Here is a 21,190-nt window from a genome sequence, read left to right as displayed (position 1 = left end):
ACTCGTAATCTTTGCATCATGTTGACTCTGATACTATAAAAACAAATTTGCACAGTTTATCTCGTCTCACAATGCTTGTATTCAAGACATTTTAAAATTGCAAGCCAAATAGTCATTGCTTATTTTACAATGAGGTCTATAGGCATATAGCTATGTGCCATATACTTTGTATATTTAAAAAAATACCCTGTCACTTTGCTAATTGGTAACACCATGCCCCGTGCAATTAGTGAAAAGACCATTGACCAAGAAAAGTTTCTTTCATTTAGACTGTGATAAATTTCTTAAAATTTAAAAAAACTTTTGATCACTAGTTCGAAAAAGAGTATTAATAGCCATTGCTTATTTAACTTATCGACTATAATTACATATCACGTATTATATTCTTTTGATAGAAAATTAAAGGCCATGTCATATTAGACTCTTTTTATTTTATTTTATTGGTTAGGTCTAATACTAAATAAATCTTTATAATACATTAATAGTAAGATGTAATTGAACAAGTATACAAAGGAGGGAAGGTATAATTCAAAAAAGGAAAGAAAACGATGGATTAAAAAAAATCCGTTTGTAATAATATTTCATAGACTATAACTTTGTATTCCAATAAAACACTATAAAAATTAAAATAATAATACTATTAAAAAGTGTCTTAAAATAACCCATTTTAAACATAGTAGCAGAAGAAGATTGAGAAATAAAAAAATTTCAAAAAGCGTCAACTGTTAGAAGAGAGAGGAGAGAGAAAATCAAGGGAGGAGAGAGAAAACCGCTAATGGAGGAGTGCTAACCAAGAAGAAGATACAGAAAATACTGAGCTCAGAAAACTGGAGTGAGTAAAAGAGGAGAGAGAAAACTGCCATTTTTGTGGGTTTTCGAGCTTTTTTCATCTTCATCAATGGCGGTTGCAGTATCAAGCAAAGCTATACAAAGTAGAGGAGGAAGTTTCATTGTAATCTTCATTTTTATTCTTTAATATCTTTTTTACTTTCCTTCTTTTCTACACTTTCCATATTTTTACTCAATCTCAATTTATTACTCATATACAACACCACTTTTTCGATTTTATTTATTTTCTTCCTTTTTTATTTTTTGTTTTGGAGTTGAATTGATTAATACCCAGATCACAAAATTGATCTTCTATGATGGATAAAAGCTGTATTGATTAGTCTCACTTTTTTTTTTTTTTTTTTCTTTCCATATTAGTCAATATTTTTTGCTTTTTTTTTTATATATATTTGGATGCTGCAAACTTTTCTGGGATCAAATCTGGAAGATTCTGGTATTGGTTGATGAATTGGGATTTTGGATATGATTTTAGTCATTAATTTGATATAAATCATCTGGGTTGGTGAGGATTAAACTGTCATGTGGGAAAAATCTTTTAGTGTTGTAAATAATAGGAGTATAATCATATCATAAATTAGCTGTGATTTTCCTCCTTTTTTTCAGTATTTTATGAGCTAGGAGAAAAAGGAGTATAAATTTGTTTAATTACTTTGAAAGGAGGAAGCAGAAGGAAACTTGGGATAGATCTAATATGTGAACCTCAATTCCTTTCTGAGCATACCCCCACCAATTTTTTTCTTTGTGGGTTGGATTGGATTTTTCTTTTCGTTGTCGATGTCGTTCGAGTTGAGCAATATACCTTATTGATTGAATTTACACTTGAGGTGAGTTGGGTTTTTTTGGTGTTGAATTAGGTAGAGTTTTTGCTTGGTTATTGAGATTAAGAAGGTTAGAGTTGTGTAATAACCTTGGTGGGTGATTTCATTGGATGGGAGTGCTTAATAGCAGTCCTTTACAAGATCTCATTGATAAGTTTAGGTCTTGGGCTTCTTTGGGTAAAATCACTACTTTATCTTGCTCTTCTGATATGGATATGGTTGAGAGCTCTTGCTGCCAGTGTGAACTGAAGTTTTCGGAGTCGTGCCTCAAGTATAGCTGTCTAGGCTGTAAAAGGTTGTTGTGTGCCTCTTGTGTTCGCGGGAGTGGTGCTCGTGTTGTTATTGCTACATTTAGTGGTAATAGAAATGGTGATCACCTGGAGAAAGTTATCAAGGCCTGCAAGTTCTGCTCTAAGCCTTCTAAGAGGCATATTGAAAAAATCTATCCCTCCGAGTCTCCACGGGCAAGCCCGGAGCCTTTATCACCTCCTGTCGATTGTGATGATATAAGCAACAACATAATTGCTGAGAGAACAGAAGACGATTTTGTTTCTCATACAGTTGGGTTCCAGGATCATAACATTTGTTCTCAGAATATGAGCAGCAGCAGGATGTTGTCTTATCCGTCACAAATCTCTCTTCACCACTCTCCAATACAGTAAGCCTTCTCATTATTAAGAGATTGTTTTGCGCCTAGAGGTTAATTTTTGGGTGAAGTGAAAAAGCTCGATTCTGAACTCATAAAAGAAAGAATAAAAATTAAGAGATTCCCAACATCATTTTGTAATAATTTTTGGCTTCTAAGTATCAATTCACACCCCCCCCCCAACAAAACACACACTCACACACAATAAAAAGAAAAAAAAAATAATAGATGATTATTGTGGGATGAGTTATTTGCTACTCTTATAACTGTTATAAGCTGTTTAGGTTCAAAGTACATCAGAATTTGTTTGATTATAATGTTACTTGAGTTTTTGGTGAAGTGAAAAAGGTCGATCTTATTCAAATTGGACAATATTTGGGAAAAATCTTACTCACATACAAAAAAAAAAAAAAGGAATACTCATTTCGGCTTTATTTGAATAGGAAAGATAGCTGAAAGTCATAGCTAGGAGCCAACGAACACAGCAACTTGGTCTTAAAATTAATTAATTCTTGTATGCTATTTCTTGTGGTCTTTTGTTTGCTGTATTCTCTTGATAGATTTTTTCATGTTGGATATAGGAGTGATGAAGAACCAGAAGAGTCCGGGAGGCATTTTTTCAGCTCAACAAGTGAATATTGCCATGACAGTTCAGACATAGACACTAGTAGTCTTAGTTTTAGGAATGAGTGTTATAGTTTCAGGTCAGCAGATTCGAGTCCCTTAGATAGCCCCTCTAGGTTCAATATTAATACACCTAGGGCTGGGTGCCCTGTACAGCAAACAATAGGCGGAAGCCCTAAACCTAAGCATGATTGTCCCACTAGTGTGGCCGTTTTAAAAAGGCTTGACAGAGGGACCGGCAATCCTGCAAATGTTGATGGCAGATTTGATGAAGTCACCATCATTGTCAAAGAAAATGAAGAGCTTCCTAAACCTTTGGATTTTGAAAACATTGGTCATATTTGGCATCCTCCACTTCCTGAAGATGATAATGATGAGGCAGAAAGAAATTATTTTGAATATGACGACGACGACGATGATGTTGGAGTATCTGGTGGTGTCTTCTCCTCCACCGTCAGCCTTCCTGATTTATGTCCTGCAAAAGAAAGCCACAATGATGAGCAGGGGAAACCCTTAAGGTCTGCGATTCAAAGTCATTTCAGAGCTCTTGTGTCACAGTTATTACAGGATGAAGGCGTTGAAATTGGCAAGGAAATGGGCAGTCAAGATTGGTTGGAAATTGTTAGCAATTTAGCATGGCAAGCTGCTAATTTTGTCAAGCCAGATACTAGCAAGGGAGGCAGTATGGATCCTGGAGACTATGTGAAGATTAAGTGTATAGCATCTGGAAGCCCAAGTGAAAGGTATGTTTCAAAATTGTTTATTGTCCACTATTGTCAGAGCAAATTGAAAGTTCTTATTTGATATTGAACTGCTATTATGTGAAGAATGACTCATATTTCAAGATCAAGGTTACCAAAAGTACAAATCAAATAGCTATAACCTACATACAATGCAAATTTTTAAATGTTATGTCATATGCACACACATGCAAGATGCAACATTATACACGTAGTTAGATTGTATTATTCTTACTTTTAACTTACCAAAATGAAGTAAAGTTAATGGACAAAAAATCAATACATTCACTGCACTCTTAGAAGTTGCTTAAATAGAGAAGGATGAGAAGATAGTAATTAAAGCTGAACTGCTGGTACATTAATTTTTTGCTGTGCATAGATTTTTGTTACTAAATTATCAATTTTAGGGTTGATGCTTAATAGAATGAAAATAAAATGATCATAGGTTCTGATCTTAAATGATCCTATCACCTGTGTGATTTTAATAGTAATTCAAATCGGTTAGTTGATTTTGGATTGGTAGAAACATCATAGATCCTACGATTCCTCATATCCTTAGTTGTATCCCATTGTTTTTCTGCTGTCTTTCTTGTATTTGATTTTTGGTTTTTGTTTTCCTCAGCACCCTGATAAAAGGTATAGCTTGTACAAAGAACATTAAACATAAAAGAATGACTTCTCAATACAAAACCCCAAGGTTATTGCTCGTAGGTGGATCATTAGAGTACCAGAGAGCTCAAAATCAGCTGGCATCATTCAATACATTGCTGGAAGAGGTTTTTTATTATTTTTTAATTCTTATTTGTATGTCCTTGATCCAATATGGTTTTTCAAAATGTCATAGTGATTTCTGCTTTTTGATCTGAGCAGGAGATGAACCATCTGAAGGTGATTGTCTCAAAGATAGAGGCCCATCGGCCAAATGTCTTACTTGTTGAGAAAAGTGTGTCATCATATGCACAGGAATATCTACTTGAAAAGGAGATTTCTTTGGTTTTGAATGTTAAAAGGACTCTATTGGAGCGAATAGCAAGGTGCACAGGGGCTTTGATAACTCCCTCTGTTGATAAAATTTCAGTGGCTCGACTTGGTCACTGTGAGCTTTTCCGGTTGGAGAGAGTTTCTGAAACACTTGAGACTGCTAATCAATTCAATAAGAGACCGTCTAAAACCTTGATGTTTTTTGAAGGTTGCCCTAGACGGTTAGGTTGTACGGTAATATATTTTCACTTCTCTGCTTTATTATTTGCTCTTGAAATTTGAAAATTGCAAGGCCTTGAGTGAGCCTGTATCTTTCTTTTCATGTGCAAAGTTATATATGGATTCGTATCAAATAGTTTCCTAGACAAAGCTATATGCTGATCTGGCAAAAGCTCAAGTCTTGTCTGCTTGATCTTTCAATCTATTAATAAAAACACACATGGACCTATAAATCTTTCTTTGATTAAAGAAATTCAGTGGCATGCATAATCCAGTATAAAAATTTGTGACAGAAAGAAAAATGATTTTGATTGGGTGTCATAAATTCTGATTTTCTTGTTCATACAGATCTTGCTGAAGGGTTTATGTCGGGAGGAGTTGAAGAGAATCAAGCATGTGGTTCAATACTCAGTTTTTGCAGCTTACCATTTGTCCTTGGAAACATCTTTTCTTGCTGATGAGGGTGCTCATCTACCTAAAATGGCACTTAAACAATCTTATTCTGAACAAACAAAGATAGTTGGTGATAATGCAACATCGACTCTCCCTTGTTCCGATGCAGTTGCTCCTTCCCAGCAGTCAAGTGATGTGGTAGCTTCCTCTGGAAGATTTGTAGATAAGATGGAGAGCAGTCAACAAGAAGTATCACTTGAGCTTCTTAGTTCTTTGTCAGGTCTCCCTGCTGATGCTACAACTGATAAGAAGCTACCCCACATGCCTACGGATGGTTCATTGCTTAATGCAATTGTTGAATCTACATCCCCTGCATGTGATAACTACATACTTGGATTCAGTGACTCTGGTAGCAGTGTAGTCGATCCCGTGCAGTCTAAATTGCATGAGAAAGTGTTTCCAGACGAAGGTAAGCTCAAAGAGATGGATAATATTGATGAAAATGAAGTTTCTGGTGACTATATTACATCAACTGAGAGTCATCAGAGTATACTGGTGTCCTTTTCTAGTCGTTGTGTAGCTAAGGGAACTCTTTGTGAACGTTCTCGACTATTGCGGATCAGATTTTATGGTTCATTTGATAAGCCACTTGGGAGATATCTCCGTGATGACCTTTTTGATCAGGTATTTTGTTTTACTTTTCTCTTTGCATCACTGTAAGTCGTTATGCCAGTCTATTTAAATTTGTGCTATAGTTATTTTTGCTATCAACCCTGCTTTCCCGATTTAGAAGTTGACAAATTCTATTTACCTGTGCAGACATCATTGTGTCGATCTTGTAAAGAACCTGTTGAAGCACATGTGCAATGTTATACTCACAAGCAGGGTGTTTTATCTATAAATGTTCGGCGACTAGACAAAGAAAAACTTCCTGGAGAGCGCGATGGAAAAATATGGATGTGGCATCGGTGCCTTAAATGTGCACAGGTTGATAATGTCCCACCAGCAACCCGCAGAGTAATACTGTCTGAGGCTGCCTGGGGCCTTTCCTTTGGGAAGTTCTTAGAGCTCAGTTTCTCAAACCATGCAACTGCTAACCGTGTCGCAAGCTGTGGCCATTCTCTTCAAAGGGATTGTCTTCGTTTCTATGGGTACTGCTTTTATAATGATTGTATACCCCCTCCCTACCCTTTTTAATTCTGTTGTATAATTTTTGGTTGGTGCCTTTGTTCCTTGGCAGGGATGACTGAAACAAGCAAAGCCAGTCTTTTGTTGTTTCTTTATTTTTATTTTTTCATATTTACTTATTCATTTATGTTTGTTCGTAGGTTTGGAAGCATGGTTGTATTCTTTCACTACTCACCAATTGATATCCTCACTGTCCATCTGCCCCCTTCAGTACTTGAGTTCAATGGCCAAAGTAAGCGGGATTGGATGAAAAGAGAAGTGGAAGATGTAAGTTTTAGATTCCTCCTATTTCTGCTGATTGTCTCTAAATTAAGAATTGCTTCATCTTCTGTTTCTCTTGCCTTGATTTATATCAGCTTAAGAGTAAAATGGAAACCTTCTATGCTGAGGTGAGTGATGTACTCCATGTCATGGAGCAAAAGAGTACATTTTCCAGGGGCGCTTCTATGGATTCAGTTGACTTGCATAAGCACATTCTGGAGTTCAAAGACATCCTAGATAAAGAAAGAAATCACTACCTAGTGAGTATAGAATATCAGTTAAATTCCAATTTCATATTCCTTATTTAAACCCTGCATTTCTGTATTTCTAAAACCTATGAGATGAATCTTTATGGATTTGTTTCTTAGTGTTATAATCCTTCCTTCTATCAGTCTTTCATATTGAAGTGATTGAACATATGTCACTGATAGACTTTGATTTATGTTTCTTAGTATATCATGCTAATGTCTAAGAAAATCTTTTTGAATGTACATATATTCATTAATTTTGTGTCCATTAATTTCCTTTAGAAAAACCTGTCTAGTTTCTAAGCTTGGTTTTTTTTTTTTTTTAAATTTTTAATTTTTACTTTATATATATATATATATATATATATATATATATATATATATATATATATATATATATATATATATATATATATATATATTTTATACTGATTCAAAGGGAAGGCGTAAGAAAGCAATTGACATGCAAGTTTGGATGAAAATTATGAATGTATTTTGTAACCCTGATGCTTGTTCATTGCCAAATCAGTAGGCTTGATTTAGTTAGGGGATGATTAATGCTTTAATTCGTTATTTACAGGATTTACTTCAACTGGCTATGGATGACAATTTACAGTTGGTTGAGAGATCATTTGACGTTTTGGAGTTAAATCAACTGCATAGGTCTCTTTTAGTTGGTTCTCATACATGGGACCGTCGGTTTTATTCTCTGGATTCTCTCCTTAATTCTGGAAGTTATAAGCTAGAGGGTTCAGGGGATATTGGGTCTCATGCTGAGCTGAAAGAGTTGAAGAATGACCTAATTAAGGATTCCAAGTTTCTTGTTGATCGAGCAGAAGATGAAGGGCACACCGAGTCTCACTCTCTTGAGTATCCCAGTTCAGATACTTTACAACATTCACAGCAGGAGGAATCGTATATGGACGGAGAAATAACGTGTAGTGATAAATCTTCGGAGACTCTGCACTCTCCTGCTTCTAATTTGTCAGATAAAATAGACTCTGCATGGACTGGCACAGATGTAGATGTACCTGAAGCTGCTCCTGTAAGTCAAGTAATCCAAGCTGATAACCTGCCTCTTAAAAGGTTGATGGGTCCAGCAAGGGTTTGTTCTTTTGACTCTGCTATGAGATTAGAAGAAAAGTTACTCCGAAGGTTGCATTCTGCATCACAACTCTCTGCTGTCAGGTCCTTCCATGCTTCTGGAGACTACAGAAATATGATTAAAGAGCCCACTCCAAGCGTTATGAGAACCTTTTCACAAGTTATACCACATGAGGCTCAATTTATGCCTTCCTTTATCTCTGCATCTCATATGTTTGAAGGTCCTCGTTTACTACTTCCACAGACAGGCCAAAACGAATTGGTTATTGCTGTCTATGATGATGAACCTACCAGTGTAATATCATATGCCCTTTGTTCGACAGAGTATGATAACTGGATTTGTGATAAGTCGAGCCAAAAGATAAATAGCTGGAGTGGCAAAGATCTCCAGAGAGAGGATTCTACAGTTTCCACTTTTTTATCCTGGCAGTCTATTGGCTCACTGGAATTAGATTACATCAACTATGGAAGTTACTGCTCTGAAGACTCTTTATCAAGGACTAATTCATCGGTGAATGATCAGAAGCGATCTCCTCACCTGCAGATTACTTTTGATGATGATTCTTCAACTGCTGTTGGGAAAGTCAAATTTTCTGTTACTTGTTACTTTGCTAAGCAGTTTGACATGCTTCAAGAAAAATGTTGTCCCAACAAATTGGACTTTGTGCGCTCTTTGAGCCGTTGTAGAAGATGGAGTGCACAAGGGGGAAAGAGTAATGTGTACTTTGCAAAGTCCATGGATGAGAGGTTCATAATTAAGCAAGTGACAAAGACAGAGTTGGAATCTTTCCAGGAGTTTGCAGCGGAATATTTCAAATATTTAAATGATTCTCTGGACTCTGGAAGTCCAACTTGTCTTGCCAAAGTGCTTGGAATTTTTCAGGTTGGGCCATCTTTTTTTCTTTTGTACCTTGAGCTGTGTAATAAAGTTGTGAGGGAAGTGAAACTCCTGATCTCTCGTGCTTTTTATGACAGGTCACTGTTAAGCATCTGAAAGGCGGGCGTGAAACAAAAATGGATCTGATGGTGATGGAGAATCTCTTTTACAAGAGAAATATATCCAAAATCTATGATCTCAAGGGTTCTTCCCGGTCTCGTTATAATTCTGATACAACAGGAGCTAACAAAGTGCTTCTAGATATGAACCTCCTGGAAACATTGAGAACAAATCCCATTTTTCTTGGAAGCAAGGCAAAAAGAAGATTAGAGAGAGCTGTCTGGAATGATACATCATTTCTGGCTGTAAGTTGCTTCTGCCTTTCTCACATACGTAGTACAATTTGATGTGGTTCAAGTTCAGTATATAACCAGGCCTTCACTTTATCGAACCAATCAATTCTTAACACACTTTTCACAAGTAGCAATGAAAGGTGCATAATTGTAGACCTCAGCAGACTGCCATTGGCAGGATCCATATGAGCTGCTGTTGTACATGTCATTTTGATTAGTTACTGCCATAATATTAAGATATTGTTAGCCCAATGAGTATAGAGTTCTCTCTTGCTAGTTTGAGTTAATTAGTTTATAAAATATGATATCGAGTGACACCTCTTGAACTTCTGTTAGCTAGTAGGAATATTGCTGACTAATGCGGAGGGATGAGCCTGTTTTATCATGGTCAACTCAAAAACTGTTATTACCTATTATGATCCCTAATTCAAGAGTTTAGGAAATATTCATCGAGTGCATATTTGGTCCTGATAAACTAAAGACTTTTCTATTTGTTGATAACTCGACATTAGCATTTTAGCTGTCACATCTTTCATTCTGCTTGAATTGGGTGAATGCAAAGTGCATAATGGCATTTGGAAGTACAGTTGTATTGTTGTGTCACCTTGAGTCACTTTTTCCCTTCCTAGGTGACCATGTGCCCCCTTCCCTCTTCCCTTCCTTCCCCGTGTCAAATACTTGTAAGACAGAAATATAAGACATGCTTCATGGCTGAATTGTCAGAGACTGACACCCTTTACTTGTTACTTGCAGTCTGTTGACGTTATGGACTACTCGCTGCTAGTGGGTGTGGATGAGGAGCGGAAAGAGCTAGTACTTGGTATTATTGATTTTATGCGACAATATACATGGGACAAGCATCTTGAAACATGGGTAAAGGCTTCTGGTATCCTCGGTGGTCTAAAAAATGCCTCACCAACCATCATCTCCCCGAAACAGTACAAGAGAAGATTTCGGAAAGCAATGACAACCTACTTCCTCACAGTACCCGATCAATGGTCATCTTGAGTTCATTTTCCTTTTTTCCACTTCCAAATGTGATTCTTTTTGGTTCACAAATCAGCTGTTTAAGCTAAGCACAAGGCAGGTGATTCTTGTGATACCATGATGTTCATTCCTCAATTTGAGCTCTAGAAAACTCCATTTTCTTGAATTTTTTCTTTTCTTTTATATTTTTCTTAATTTTTTTTATTTAACGGGCACAAATGTAGCCCAACACAAAAAAGTGTTAGATACAATGAGCTAAAGAAAGCATGTGCAAAGTTATGATAATGAAGGTCGGTTCACATGAATGGGTTCCATTTATCTAGGAATAAAGTGTATGATGTAGGGAATGACAGAGCGTTCTCTCTTTCACTTTGTAACGTTACAAAGTTAGACCCGATTCCTTTGGATCTTACAACGTGGGAGCGTCGTGCCTTTCAAAACTTAAGCGCTGTTTTTATCTTTTCCTTTCTTTGACAATGAGCCAAGAAGAAGCTACTAGATCAATGACCAACATTAATGTGCAACGAGCCACGATTACGGTAAGATATCATCGAGAACTAAAGAAGAATACAAAGTAGAATAGGACGAGATTAATCTTAGGCTTATTACCCTTAATATACATAACATGGTTAACATGGTTAACTGTTGTGATTAAACTAGATTATGCTAATTTATACTTGAGATTCTTATATCAAATAATTTAAATAAGCAATTCAAATATTTTCTATGAACTTTGAGAAGTATTGGAGGCAGATGACAAAAGTTAATACTCCCTCTGTTTATTTTAAGTGTCCTAGTTTGACTAGGCATGTATGGTCATACAACTTTGTTTGAAATTGAGCATTTTCATTCCTCGGAAAGATGTTAAGTTTGGTTTAAAATTGAATTGGATTGAAGCATAAAGGAATGAACCTTAAGCAAGGATCTAGGTTGTGACAAGATTTAGAAATGGTTGAGGTTACTTGACATAGTGTTTTGACCATGGTGTAGGATTGATATGACATAGAGTTGACTAGTTGTGAGTGAGATAAAATTGATTGTCTGTGATTCTGAAAACTATTCTAAAATACACAAGGTATGCAAATCGAATTGAAATTTAAAGAGAGTCAAATCGAGGTGTTTTTGAATTGAGCTTGAGTGGAACAAGATTACATTCGAATTGAATCTTTTGGAATGAAGAGTAGTGGAGAGTCCGTTGGGGTTGACAAGATCTAATGTCTTAGATTAAGAAAATAAATAAAAAGTTTGAACTTGTGATTACAAGCAAGTGACAATGGCGTGGGATTAATGGGGTTGGCTCTCGAGTTTATGTTGGGATCTAAAATATCGTGCTTCAAGATTCTAAAAAGACTAATCACTGTTGATTAAAAGGTTGGGATTAGATTCTTAGCTGCCCGCAGATTAGGTAAAGAGACAAAGAATACGAAAATTAACTTCACTAATACAAAATAAGGAAAAGAGCTAAGAAATTAAGGAAAGATGCATCCTTGTCAAATATATCAAAGAATATTCAATAGAATCTTAGCTCATCAATCAAGGATTTGATTGGACCAATCAATGAGTCAACTGAATCAATGAAAAACCTTACGAATTCAATCAAGGCTGTATTAGGATCGATAAGTAATGCCATTATATTTTAGGAAACGAATCACTTAGCTTGATTGGCGGAATCTTATTAGCGCGATGGTTCAAACTGAGTATTGATTGTACGGACTCAATTGCCAATTTGAGCCTTTCCGAGTTTGTCAATCGTTCTTCTGATGCTTTTTTTATAATTCGTCAACCGTCTTTCTAAGCCTTTCTGAGTTCGTCAACCATCCTTCTTAGCCTTTTTGAGTTCAACAACTGCCTTTCTAAGTTTGGACCCTTTGATGACATGCAGTGAATATTTGGGCGGCATGCACAATCACATCCCTTGATTTAATTAAGGAGCGAATCAAGGAGACATCAATCAACTAAGTCAACGTTTCCTAATTAATGAAGATGCCAATTAACCAACATTACCAAAACAATAGAGATTCTTCAACATTACTTATATTAGATTTACAAGTCAATAAAATTATATAAATATGCGTACTCTTTATAATAGAATTCATTAAAACATGGTCTAATACAATTTACAACTCCCTAGATAATAATAAAATATCTGATATTATTCATCATTATTAGTCGATACTCAGATTTGCCTCTCTTACTTTGCACTTTGTTTTTTAATTTAAAATTAATATCGTTATTATTGTTCGATTGTTATATTGCTTGTAACTTGTTCTATGGGAGATTGTGTCTATTTTCTTTGAGAAGATTTGATAATTAAACCCCTCAATTCTTAAAGCAAATTCGAAGATCCTCTCTGAGATTTGCCTAGAATAAATAGAAGACCTCATAACACAATTTAATTTGATTAATGGAGTCGAGATGAGGCTACCTACATATCTTTTTAGAATCGACCATTTGTATTCCTTGAATTTGATTGAAATTGATTGGGCATGCCTCTTAGAGATTTTATAAGAATCGTAATGTGATTAGGCTCAAGATTTTCAATAGAAGGACAAAGTCTCAAGAGCCAAATTAAGCCCCCCCCCCCCCCCAAGGGTGTGCAAATTTGCTATTGACTTGAAATAATTTTCTTATTATCTTTGTTTGAACTTTATTTTTTATCTTGATTTGACTTCGCATTTGATTTTAATTTTTTGACTTTTACTTGAAATTGAATTTTGTTTAAACTTAGCCTTGATTAGAAATTTACAATTATATTAACCATCTTTCTTGCACATGTCTTTCATGTATACTATTCCATCCTAAGTTTATATAAATAGATGTGGCTGAAGAAATATAGATTAATAGATTAGAGAAGCCCAAAATGGCTAGCAAGTGGAAATGATTTTGCTGAAGGGTCAGAAGGCATTAATTAATGAGGGTGTCAAGAAAGGTGTCTCTTGTTCTATCTAAGCATTTTTGTCAAGGTCACTGTTTGTTTTTAGTCAAGTTTAAAGAATTAATTTGAGGTCAAACGGTGATTACATTGTCATCACCGAATTGATGCACAAATAGTATAAGGAAATAACTAAAAACTACTTATTTTACTGATTTGGAATATAACTTCGATTTTATTGAATTACAAATCCTAAATCTAGACTCGATAGTATAATGTAAAATGAAAGGCTAGCTAGCTAGGGAGGGACTCTCTAATTAACTTGACCTAATAAGACTCGAAGATGCTAATAATGTTTGATAATCCTATATAAGGGATGGGTTCCAAATCAATTGGATCACGGCCAAGAGGTATGTTGAAATACTTTGTCCATGATCATATCTTGCAATATGCGTTATTGGGCCCTATTGATCTTTGAACTTATAACATGGACTGTTCTTAGATTTTGAAAACACTGTAGCTAGACTAGACTAAAAATTTGACATGGACTAGAATTGGACCCAGTGACAAGTGAGCTAATGCTGTGGACTAGGAGTTGAGTGTGACGCGGCTTGGACTTAGGTAAGTGTAGACATCTAAAAGTTGTCACAAGATGAAACGACACATGGGTTGAAACGATTCTGGTTAAACGATTGAGTAATGAGTTAACACAGTTCAGAGTTAAACAAGTCACAAATTGTGAACGGTTTGGGTATAGTGTGCCACGAGTTGAAACGGTGTGTGTTACATGGCATTTTCTTGGGTTAAAACGGTTTGATCCATTAATTGGTAAGAATGTAATTATTTCGGTTTGGTTTCGGTTCGAGTTGTAATTTATAGTTTCTTTCAATATCAAGTATGATTCATTGAATAAAATTGGGTTGGTTTTAATTTGATTATGGATTCCCAATTGGCAGGTTCTACTCGATTTAGATCCTATTGGATCGGTAGTCTCAAATTTAGGTTAGAAATTGATTGTGCTAACTGTTAAATAGATGCAAGTGATGTGTCCTTTTGGGCATATGTACAATGTACCACTTCCTTGAGTCACAAGAATGATTGCAATATATAGTGTAAACCAATACGAAGTACAATATTACATTACGAACTTTATCAAGAGGCTTTTCTAGGGACATCCAATTTTCATATCTAAAACCAATATTTGTAGAATATCTCAGCAAAAAGAAATTCTGTTCGTACAATATACAAGTGGGTGTGCATAAACATCATTTTTATATGCTGGATACGAGGTAATAAACTAATTTTTTTTTTCTTCATATTCTTAGCTTTTACTTTTTAGATGAAATTAGGAAGATGTTGAAAAAAATGGCATAGAAAATACACCTAATTCTGAGCTACATCATGGTGAAATTTTAACCTTAGCTATTTTTTTTTTCCTTGAATTGCTTCATTTATTCCGTAGAATTTATCATGATGCAACGGATAGTCTGATCTCGCCTTCACGGATAGGCATGAAGCCTACTCGTTTCTGTCACAAAATAGTGAAATATTAGTCGTTAGCGAGTGATAATAACAAAGTGTTACTATCTTGTTTGAATATATATTGAATTCAAATCTAATAAGACCTTATAGAAAGTGTCAATTACAAATAAAGATTAAAATAACTTGTATACATAATACCCAAATACAAAATATGTCAACTACAATGAAACAAAGAAAGTATATATATTTCGCACACTAGCTTTTGTTTAATCTCGTTGATTTGTAGCTCAACTTTTGCTTATTGTGTATAAATCTAACAAAATCATCCTTAAAATAGTCATTTATTTATGTGGGCCCCTAATATGATTAATTCTTTTAATAATTCAGAATTTGTCAAATGCCCTGAAATTAGTACTACGGTACTACCTAGTTTAAACAATATAAGCAAGTTGTTGGTCGACAAACAAATTCTATGTTGAATTTTCAAATTTGGAGTTGTTTGCAACAATTAGAATTTAGCACTATTATCTTTGGACCGTCTCATGTTTTTCCGGAAGTTTGCGTATAATACATACAACATTGGAACCAATTACTCAAGTTGTACTTTTATATTGTTCAGTTAGCAATGTTCAACTATTTATTAATTTACTTTTCATTATTATAATTTTTTTTTTTTTTTTGAATAAACTTTTCATTATTATAATAATGACATCTCCAAGTTTTAGGCAGAACTTTTAAAATAATTTATGGCAAAAATTATAAATATAATTTGTATATAAAAACAGTGTAAATTCACCCCTATGACATTATGAAAGGTCACTCTAATCTCTACGTACTTAAGTGTAAGTTTGATTCATATATATTTCAATATTTGGTTTCAAGCATGCTTAATTATATCATATGTAATCCGTATATCTTGTACTTAATTCGCCCTATGTGCTTGTTTGAATATAAGCGACAAATAATATAATGTATACCGTAGAATTTTTTTTTATAAAAAATATCATATCATTAAACAGCAGCAACAATATTGTATTAGCATCCTGATTTATTTTAAAATCTGAATATAAAAGCATTTGAATGATGGAGAGAGATACCAAAATTTGATTTATTATATATATCTATTGGTCAACTTACATATAACAAGTTCATTGTTAAGTAAGTGTCAAAATATTGTATCAACACATACATATATAATGATACTCATGTCTCATAATAATCTATTTGAGTTAGTTCAACTGTTATTGTACAAGATATGATAGGCTCATAGGCATACATTAACGTTACTAATATATATATATATATATATATATATATATATATATATATATATATATATATATATATTATGATCTAACATTTTGTTTACAGATAGCTTTTATAAGATATTAAAAAAAATCCTATTAATTAATGAAAAATAGTTTCGTAGTTAGCGTTTTTGAGTCATTAAGCTCACCTAAATTTATTTTATTAGACTTTATTATATTCCTTGAAACTAAATCTAATTAACAATCTCGTATATTAAACCTTTTTTTGAGTAAGAATTGTTGTTGAAAAACTAATAAATTATGTATCAAAAATATATAAGTGATAAGAAAAAAAAAATGAAAAAGTCAATGGTTTTAAGGAGAATTGGAAAATCATAACAAATATAAAATGAATTTATTTATAATATGTTCGTACATTAGATAGAATGGTGTAATCTTAGGTAAAGTTTGGGTGCAAAACCGTTGTTAATTGTAGATTTTGTTTTTCTCCACTTGGAATTTTGTTTATTTTTTGCTAAGGAATATTGTGATGCACTTACACACTTACGTATGTGTAGGGTAAGTGTGACATGCGGGTGACACCTGATATGTACGAAATTCCTCATCTTCGGTAAATTATACTCCCATCTTTTCTGCCTATTCTCTACTTCCATCATTTTATTTTATTTTATTTTTATTTTATTTTAAATAATATTAACTTTTTCACAAAGTTTTAAGTGACTGGTTACTCCGTGTGGTCGGAATTACTTGGTAAGAGGTTACTTGGTCGATCAAGATTAATCGGTTAGGGGTTACCCAAGCAATCAATGTTTTGGTGTGTATGAGCCGGTCACACGGTCTGATCAGTCACATAAAAAATGGGTTGTTACTTATTAGCGTTAGAAACCGTTAAATTATAAATTGACGAACATAAAAGTGATATATTTTCTGTAGAATACAAAAGATATAATGCGGAGTACTCGGGATGGACAATTATTGTGCAGTATGTGGTGTATTAGAAAGATTAGGGAGTAATTTAAGGGATCATGTAAACTAAAATGGAAGTAGAACAATCTTTAAGACATGACCCAAAAAATGGGACAATTTTAAGGAAATGAATGAATAGACTACTCCGTATAAGACAATGAAATTATATATATATTTTTTAGAAAGAGACAGATTCGTTATATAGATAACCTATTGATTTTTTATTTTTTTTTTGGAAGGAAAATGAGGGAGGGGGAGTTGTATTAAATAATATCCAATTCCGCAAGAGGGGGTAACACTTTAGCTCATTTAATTGCTAAATAACCCATTAATTTAGTATAAATCGTCTATCATTTATATTAAATTATATTTCGTATAGTTTAATTAGTACTCCGTATCATGTTTTATCGTATGACTATATTTAGCAGTAATGATCTTTTGACTTCTAATCTAAAAAGTCATCATTATTTCCTAAAATACTTATCAAAAATTTTAATTACAAATTTGTCCTTGTTTTCTCGTTATTTTACTCACAACACAGGAAATAATTATTATTTACAGTAACATATATGAATGGGGAACTCTTATTCACGGGAACATCATTTATGAACAAATTTATAAGTAATTATAATGCCTCACTTTTTTTAATTTCCGTAAAAAAATTTATAATATAAAAAATAATATAGGACGAAGGGAGTATCATTTACCTTGTAACCTCCTCGACTACTTCGAGCCATCGGTTGATCCAAGTTACCATCAACAACGTCTTTGCCCTTCCAATTACCAGCCACACCATTTCCAACGTTATTTACGCTACTACTCTTTGTCTCATTTTGACCCGTTTTCCCCAAACACAAGGCCATAATCTTCTCAGCTACCGCGTCTTGGTCCGCGTTTTCGCTCATCAACCTCTCCACGTCCGCCTTGGGAAGCTTCATCCTCACCCTCAAACCCGAGTTCACACCTCCCTCACCACCCTCTTGTACCCCATCATGGGACCCGCTGTCAACCATGACTCTAGTAGCGGGTCCCATGATGGAGAGGTCCGATACAGACCGCCTCGAAAGCATCAAGCTTTCAAGTCGGTCTTTAGCGGACATATTGATCCCAGACCGGACTCTCCTAGGAACCCGATGCTGGTGATCATGTGGAAACTTAGGTAACTCTACTAAGAAGTAAAGCTTCTTAGGCTCGAGATTATGAAACGGATCAAGCGGCTTCGCCCGTATACCATAATGTTTAACCGCATCCGAATCCAACACCACATGACCGGGATAATCCTTAACCACCTCCTTAGCTTGAATCGGTGTCTTAAACTTCATTGTTTCACCATTTATTTTCATAATTTTCGCGGTTTTCTTACCTCCTAAAGAATTTCCCATATCGAAAAATCAACAAAATTTTAGCAACAATATTAATTTTTTTGAAAAAAGGTGGGAAAAGTAAGCTAAGTTAGAGAAGTGGGTGTTGGATTTGAAGTTTTTGAGAATAGCAATTGTAACTAATATGTGATTATAAGGGTGGGTGTTGGAAAAAGACCCGTGTTTAAGGAGCACGGTAGAAAGAGTCATAAGGTCAAATTATGGATACTAAAAAAAGTTTGAAAATCTTGCCAATGTTAGGAAAAAAGTTGGACGAATTAATTAAACTAATGTTTGATTCTATCTACATTAAAGTTTTGCTGTAGTACTATTTTACAACCGTGTGAACGAAAATATATATAGTTTGACAATTTTTGAAACTTTTTTGGTTGAATAGTTTCTCGTGCAAATGGTGTAAATTAAACTTTTCAAACACTGTTTTTGGGCTTGGGGCTTCTTGTAAAGACATATATATGTCGGACTAGTACTGTCAAAACGGTTTGACAGTTCGGTTTCGGTTCAGTTTGAAATCGGTTCAAATGTCTTACGGGTCAGTTTCAGTTCGATTTAAATAATTATCGGTTCGATTCGGTTTTGGTTTATTCTTTAACGGTTTAAATTCGGTTCGGGTTGTAAACGGTCCAGGTAGTAAACAGTTCGGTGCAGAAGGGTTGCGGTTTGTTAATGGTTCAGTGTAAACGGTTTTTATCCCGGTTTAAATTCGGTTCGGGTAGTAAACGGTTCGGTGCAGACGGGTTGCGGTTGTTAATGGTTCGGTGTAAACGGTTTTATCCTGGTTCAAACGGTTTTGGGTTAAAGACAGTTCGGTTCTTTTTTGGTTAAGCTTTATTTTAGTTCGGTTTATTACTTATTCGGTTCGTTAACGGGTTCGTTTCTTCTACCATTTAACATTATTCGGATCGGTTTTATTTCAGGTTTACTAAATTACGGTTTGGGTCTGTTTTTTATTTTAAAAAATCGGTTTTTTATCGAGTTGTTTGGATTCGGGCAATTAAACGATTTGGTTTGAAATTTGATACTACTTTCTAACTTTTTGTTGGTTAACAAGTTTTATATCAAGCCGAGACTTCATCACTTCATATTGAGACATCATATTATATGCAAATTCTCATAAATTTTATAAATACATATCATGTTATGTTTCAAGTTTAGCCATACTGATCTTACTAGTTTATTACAAAGTAGATTATAAAAGTTTAGTGCATTAATGTATTATTGTTTTACTATTAGATTATTATCTGCTTATTATTGGTATCATTTAATAAATAGTGTCATAATTATGATTTGATGAGTTGTTGTGACATCGAAATTTGCAATTTGGTATTCGATACTTAATTAGTCAACAAGATTGATAATTAAGACTCGTTTATCATTATATATTTGCATAAATTTATATATGAAGATATTACAAAGTAGTTTAATTTGTTTAATGAAAGAAAACATTAATGAATAAGAAGGTAATATTGATTCTTTCAATCGATTATACATATACATAACATCTAACCATCTCATATTCTCATAGTTAAATATTTATTAGTATAAAGGGATGAGAATCATAAGATTATTATATTTTTGTATATCCTTTACTGGTTTACCCCTAAGGCTTAAGTCGTGAATTAGTAATTACTAATTACTTAATTAGACTAACAAGTTAATAAGAAAGAGTAACTTTTAACCTGAGTCTAATAGATCAAATACTGAAATGCTATTAGTATATTACCGAGTAGGATAGTCTAGTACATTGTTAATCTGTTATGCAACTATGCTAAATTGACAATTGCTCATATAGTCATATTAGTCAATCACTCATGTAGTCATATCTAATTAAGTAATTTGTATTTATGTACTAATCTACTAGTCAATTTGGATGTGCTCATTGAGGTGTGTTTAATGCTTGCTTTCACTTTGGCTAATTGAATGCATGATCTAATTAATTAATAAACATGTGCGCATAATAATTATGTTTCAAATAAAAGAAAAAATAGAACACATATGTGCATAATTAGATTTTATTTAAAATACCTTTTAACTTGGTTTTAATCTTTTCTTTATAGTCAGTGGTTTGTAAACGGTTCGATTTATAAGCGATTAGGTTCATAAACGGTTTTCTTTATAAACGGTTCGGTTTATAATCAGTTCGATTTATAAATGGTTTGGTGCAAACGGGTTACGATTTGTTAACGGTTCGGTGTAAACGTTTTTTATGCCAGTTCAAACGGTTTGGGGTTAGAAACGGTTCGGTTCATTTTCGGTTCGGTTTCCTTTCAGTTCGGTTTAGATTTGGTTCGGTTCTTAAACGGTTTAACGTTACTCGGATCGGTTTGGTTTCAGGTTTACTAAAATGCGGTTCGGGTCGGTTTTCGGTTTCAAACAGTCGGTTTTTTATCGGTTCAGTTCTCATTTGGATCGGTTTGAACCAGTTCGGTTTGATTTTTTACAGTGCTATGTTGGACGTAAGTTTCATGTTATCGAGCAACATCAATTGCAATCACGGAGCATATTATTAGAGGTGTCAATTTAGGTGTTGGGTTAGGTCAGGTTTGGTGTGGTTCGGCTGGTCGGATTTATTTTAAATTTGAGTCATTCTTTAGTGGTTCGTACACCCTAGTGTACCACGCGCATGGTACACCCGGATTAAAGTGGAAAAAACATAGTATATAATTATAAAGAACATCATGAATTTATAAAAGAACATATCATTGAAATATGAAGAACACGGTATATTATGAGAAATAGTTTTTAAAAATGATAAAAGTGTTATATATTACATGTGGATGTCCATTTTACCCTTATGATTATTCTAGGATATTCTACATATACTAGGCTTATTATTCTACAAGGAAACCCTAATTGTATCACATGTGTATATATATATATATATATATATATATATATATATATATATATATATATATATATATATATATATATA

General features: G+C 34.0%; 2 protein-coding genes across 2 annotated transcripts; one reads left to right on the top strand and one right to left on the bottom strand.

The window, feature by feature from the left end:
- The first annotated feature begins 645 nt into the window (after positions 1–645).
- Positions 646–10,606, top strand: LOC110694445 (putative 1-phosphatidylinositol-3-phosphate 5-kinase FAB1C). Its single transcript, XM_021871613.1, has 11 exons — positions 646–2,325; positions 2,895–3,680; positions 4,300–4,453; positions 4,548–4,892; positions 5,226–5,954; positions 6,090–6,421; positions 6,599–6,725; positions 6,815–6,979; positions 7,548–8,954; positions 9,047–9,313; positions 10,055–10,606. Exons 1-11 carry the CDS (start codon positions 1,778–1,780, stop codon positions 10,307–10,309), a joined length of 5,115 nt encoding a protein of 1,704 aa, XP_021727305.1. The 5' UTR covers positions 646–1,777; the 3' UTR covers positions 10,310–10,606.
- Positions 10,607–14,585: 3,979 nt separating this feature from the next.
- LOC110694444 (uncharacterized protein At1g66480-like) lies at positions 14,586–18,539 on the bottom strand. Its single transcript, XM_021871612.1, has 2 exons — positions 17,584–18,539; positions 14,586–14,688 (listed from the first exon to the last, which is right to left on the bottom strand). The coding sequence occupies exons 1-2, from the start codon at positions 18,256–18,258 to the stop codon at positions 14,629–14,631; spliced, it is 735 nt and encodes a 244-aa protein (XP_021727304.1). The 5' UTR covers positions 18,259–18,539; the 3' UTR covers positions 14,586–14,628.
- Between the last annotated feature and the right edge of the window lie 2,651 nt (positions 18,540–21,190).

The sequence above is a fragment of the Chenopodium quinoa genome, unplaced genomic scaffold, assembly GCF_001683475.1.
Source record: "Chenopodium quinoa cultivar QQ74 unplaced genomic scaffold, ASM168347v1, whole genome shotgun sequence".
Taxonomy (NCBI): domain Eukaryota; kingdom Viridiplantae; phylum Streptophyta; class Magnoliopsida; order Caryophyllales; family Amaranthaceae; genus Chenopodium; species Chenopodium quinoa.
Note: the sequence above shows the minus strand (reverse complement) of the source record. Positions and strands in the feature narration are given on the sequence as shown.

Excerpts from the sequence above, each read along its gene's own strand:
- LOC110694445 (XM_021871613.1), top strand. The coding sequence starts at position 1,778 with ATGGGAGTGCTTAATAGCAGTCCTTTACAAGATCTCATTGATAAGTTT. Across the intron at positions 4,893-5,225 it reads CTAGACGGTTAGGTTGTACG|ATCTTGCTGAAGGGTTTATG; the intron begins GTAATATATTTT and ends TTGTTCATACAG. Across the intron at positions 8,955-9,046 it reads AAGTGCTTGGAATTTTTCAG|GTCACTGTTAAGCATCTGAA; the intron begins GTTGGGCCATCT and ends TTTTTATGACAG.
- LOC110694444 (XM_021871612.1), bottom strand. The coding sequence starts at position 18,258 with ATGGGAAATTCTTTAGGAGGTAAGAAAACCGCGAAAATTATGAAAATA. Across the intron at positions 14,689-17,583 it reads GTAGTCGAGGAGGTTACAAG|AAACGAGTAGGCTTCATGCC; the intron begins GTAAATGATACT and ends ATTTTGTGACAG.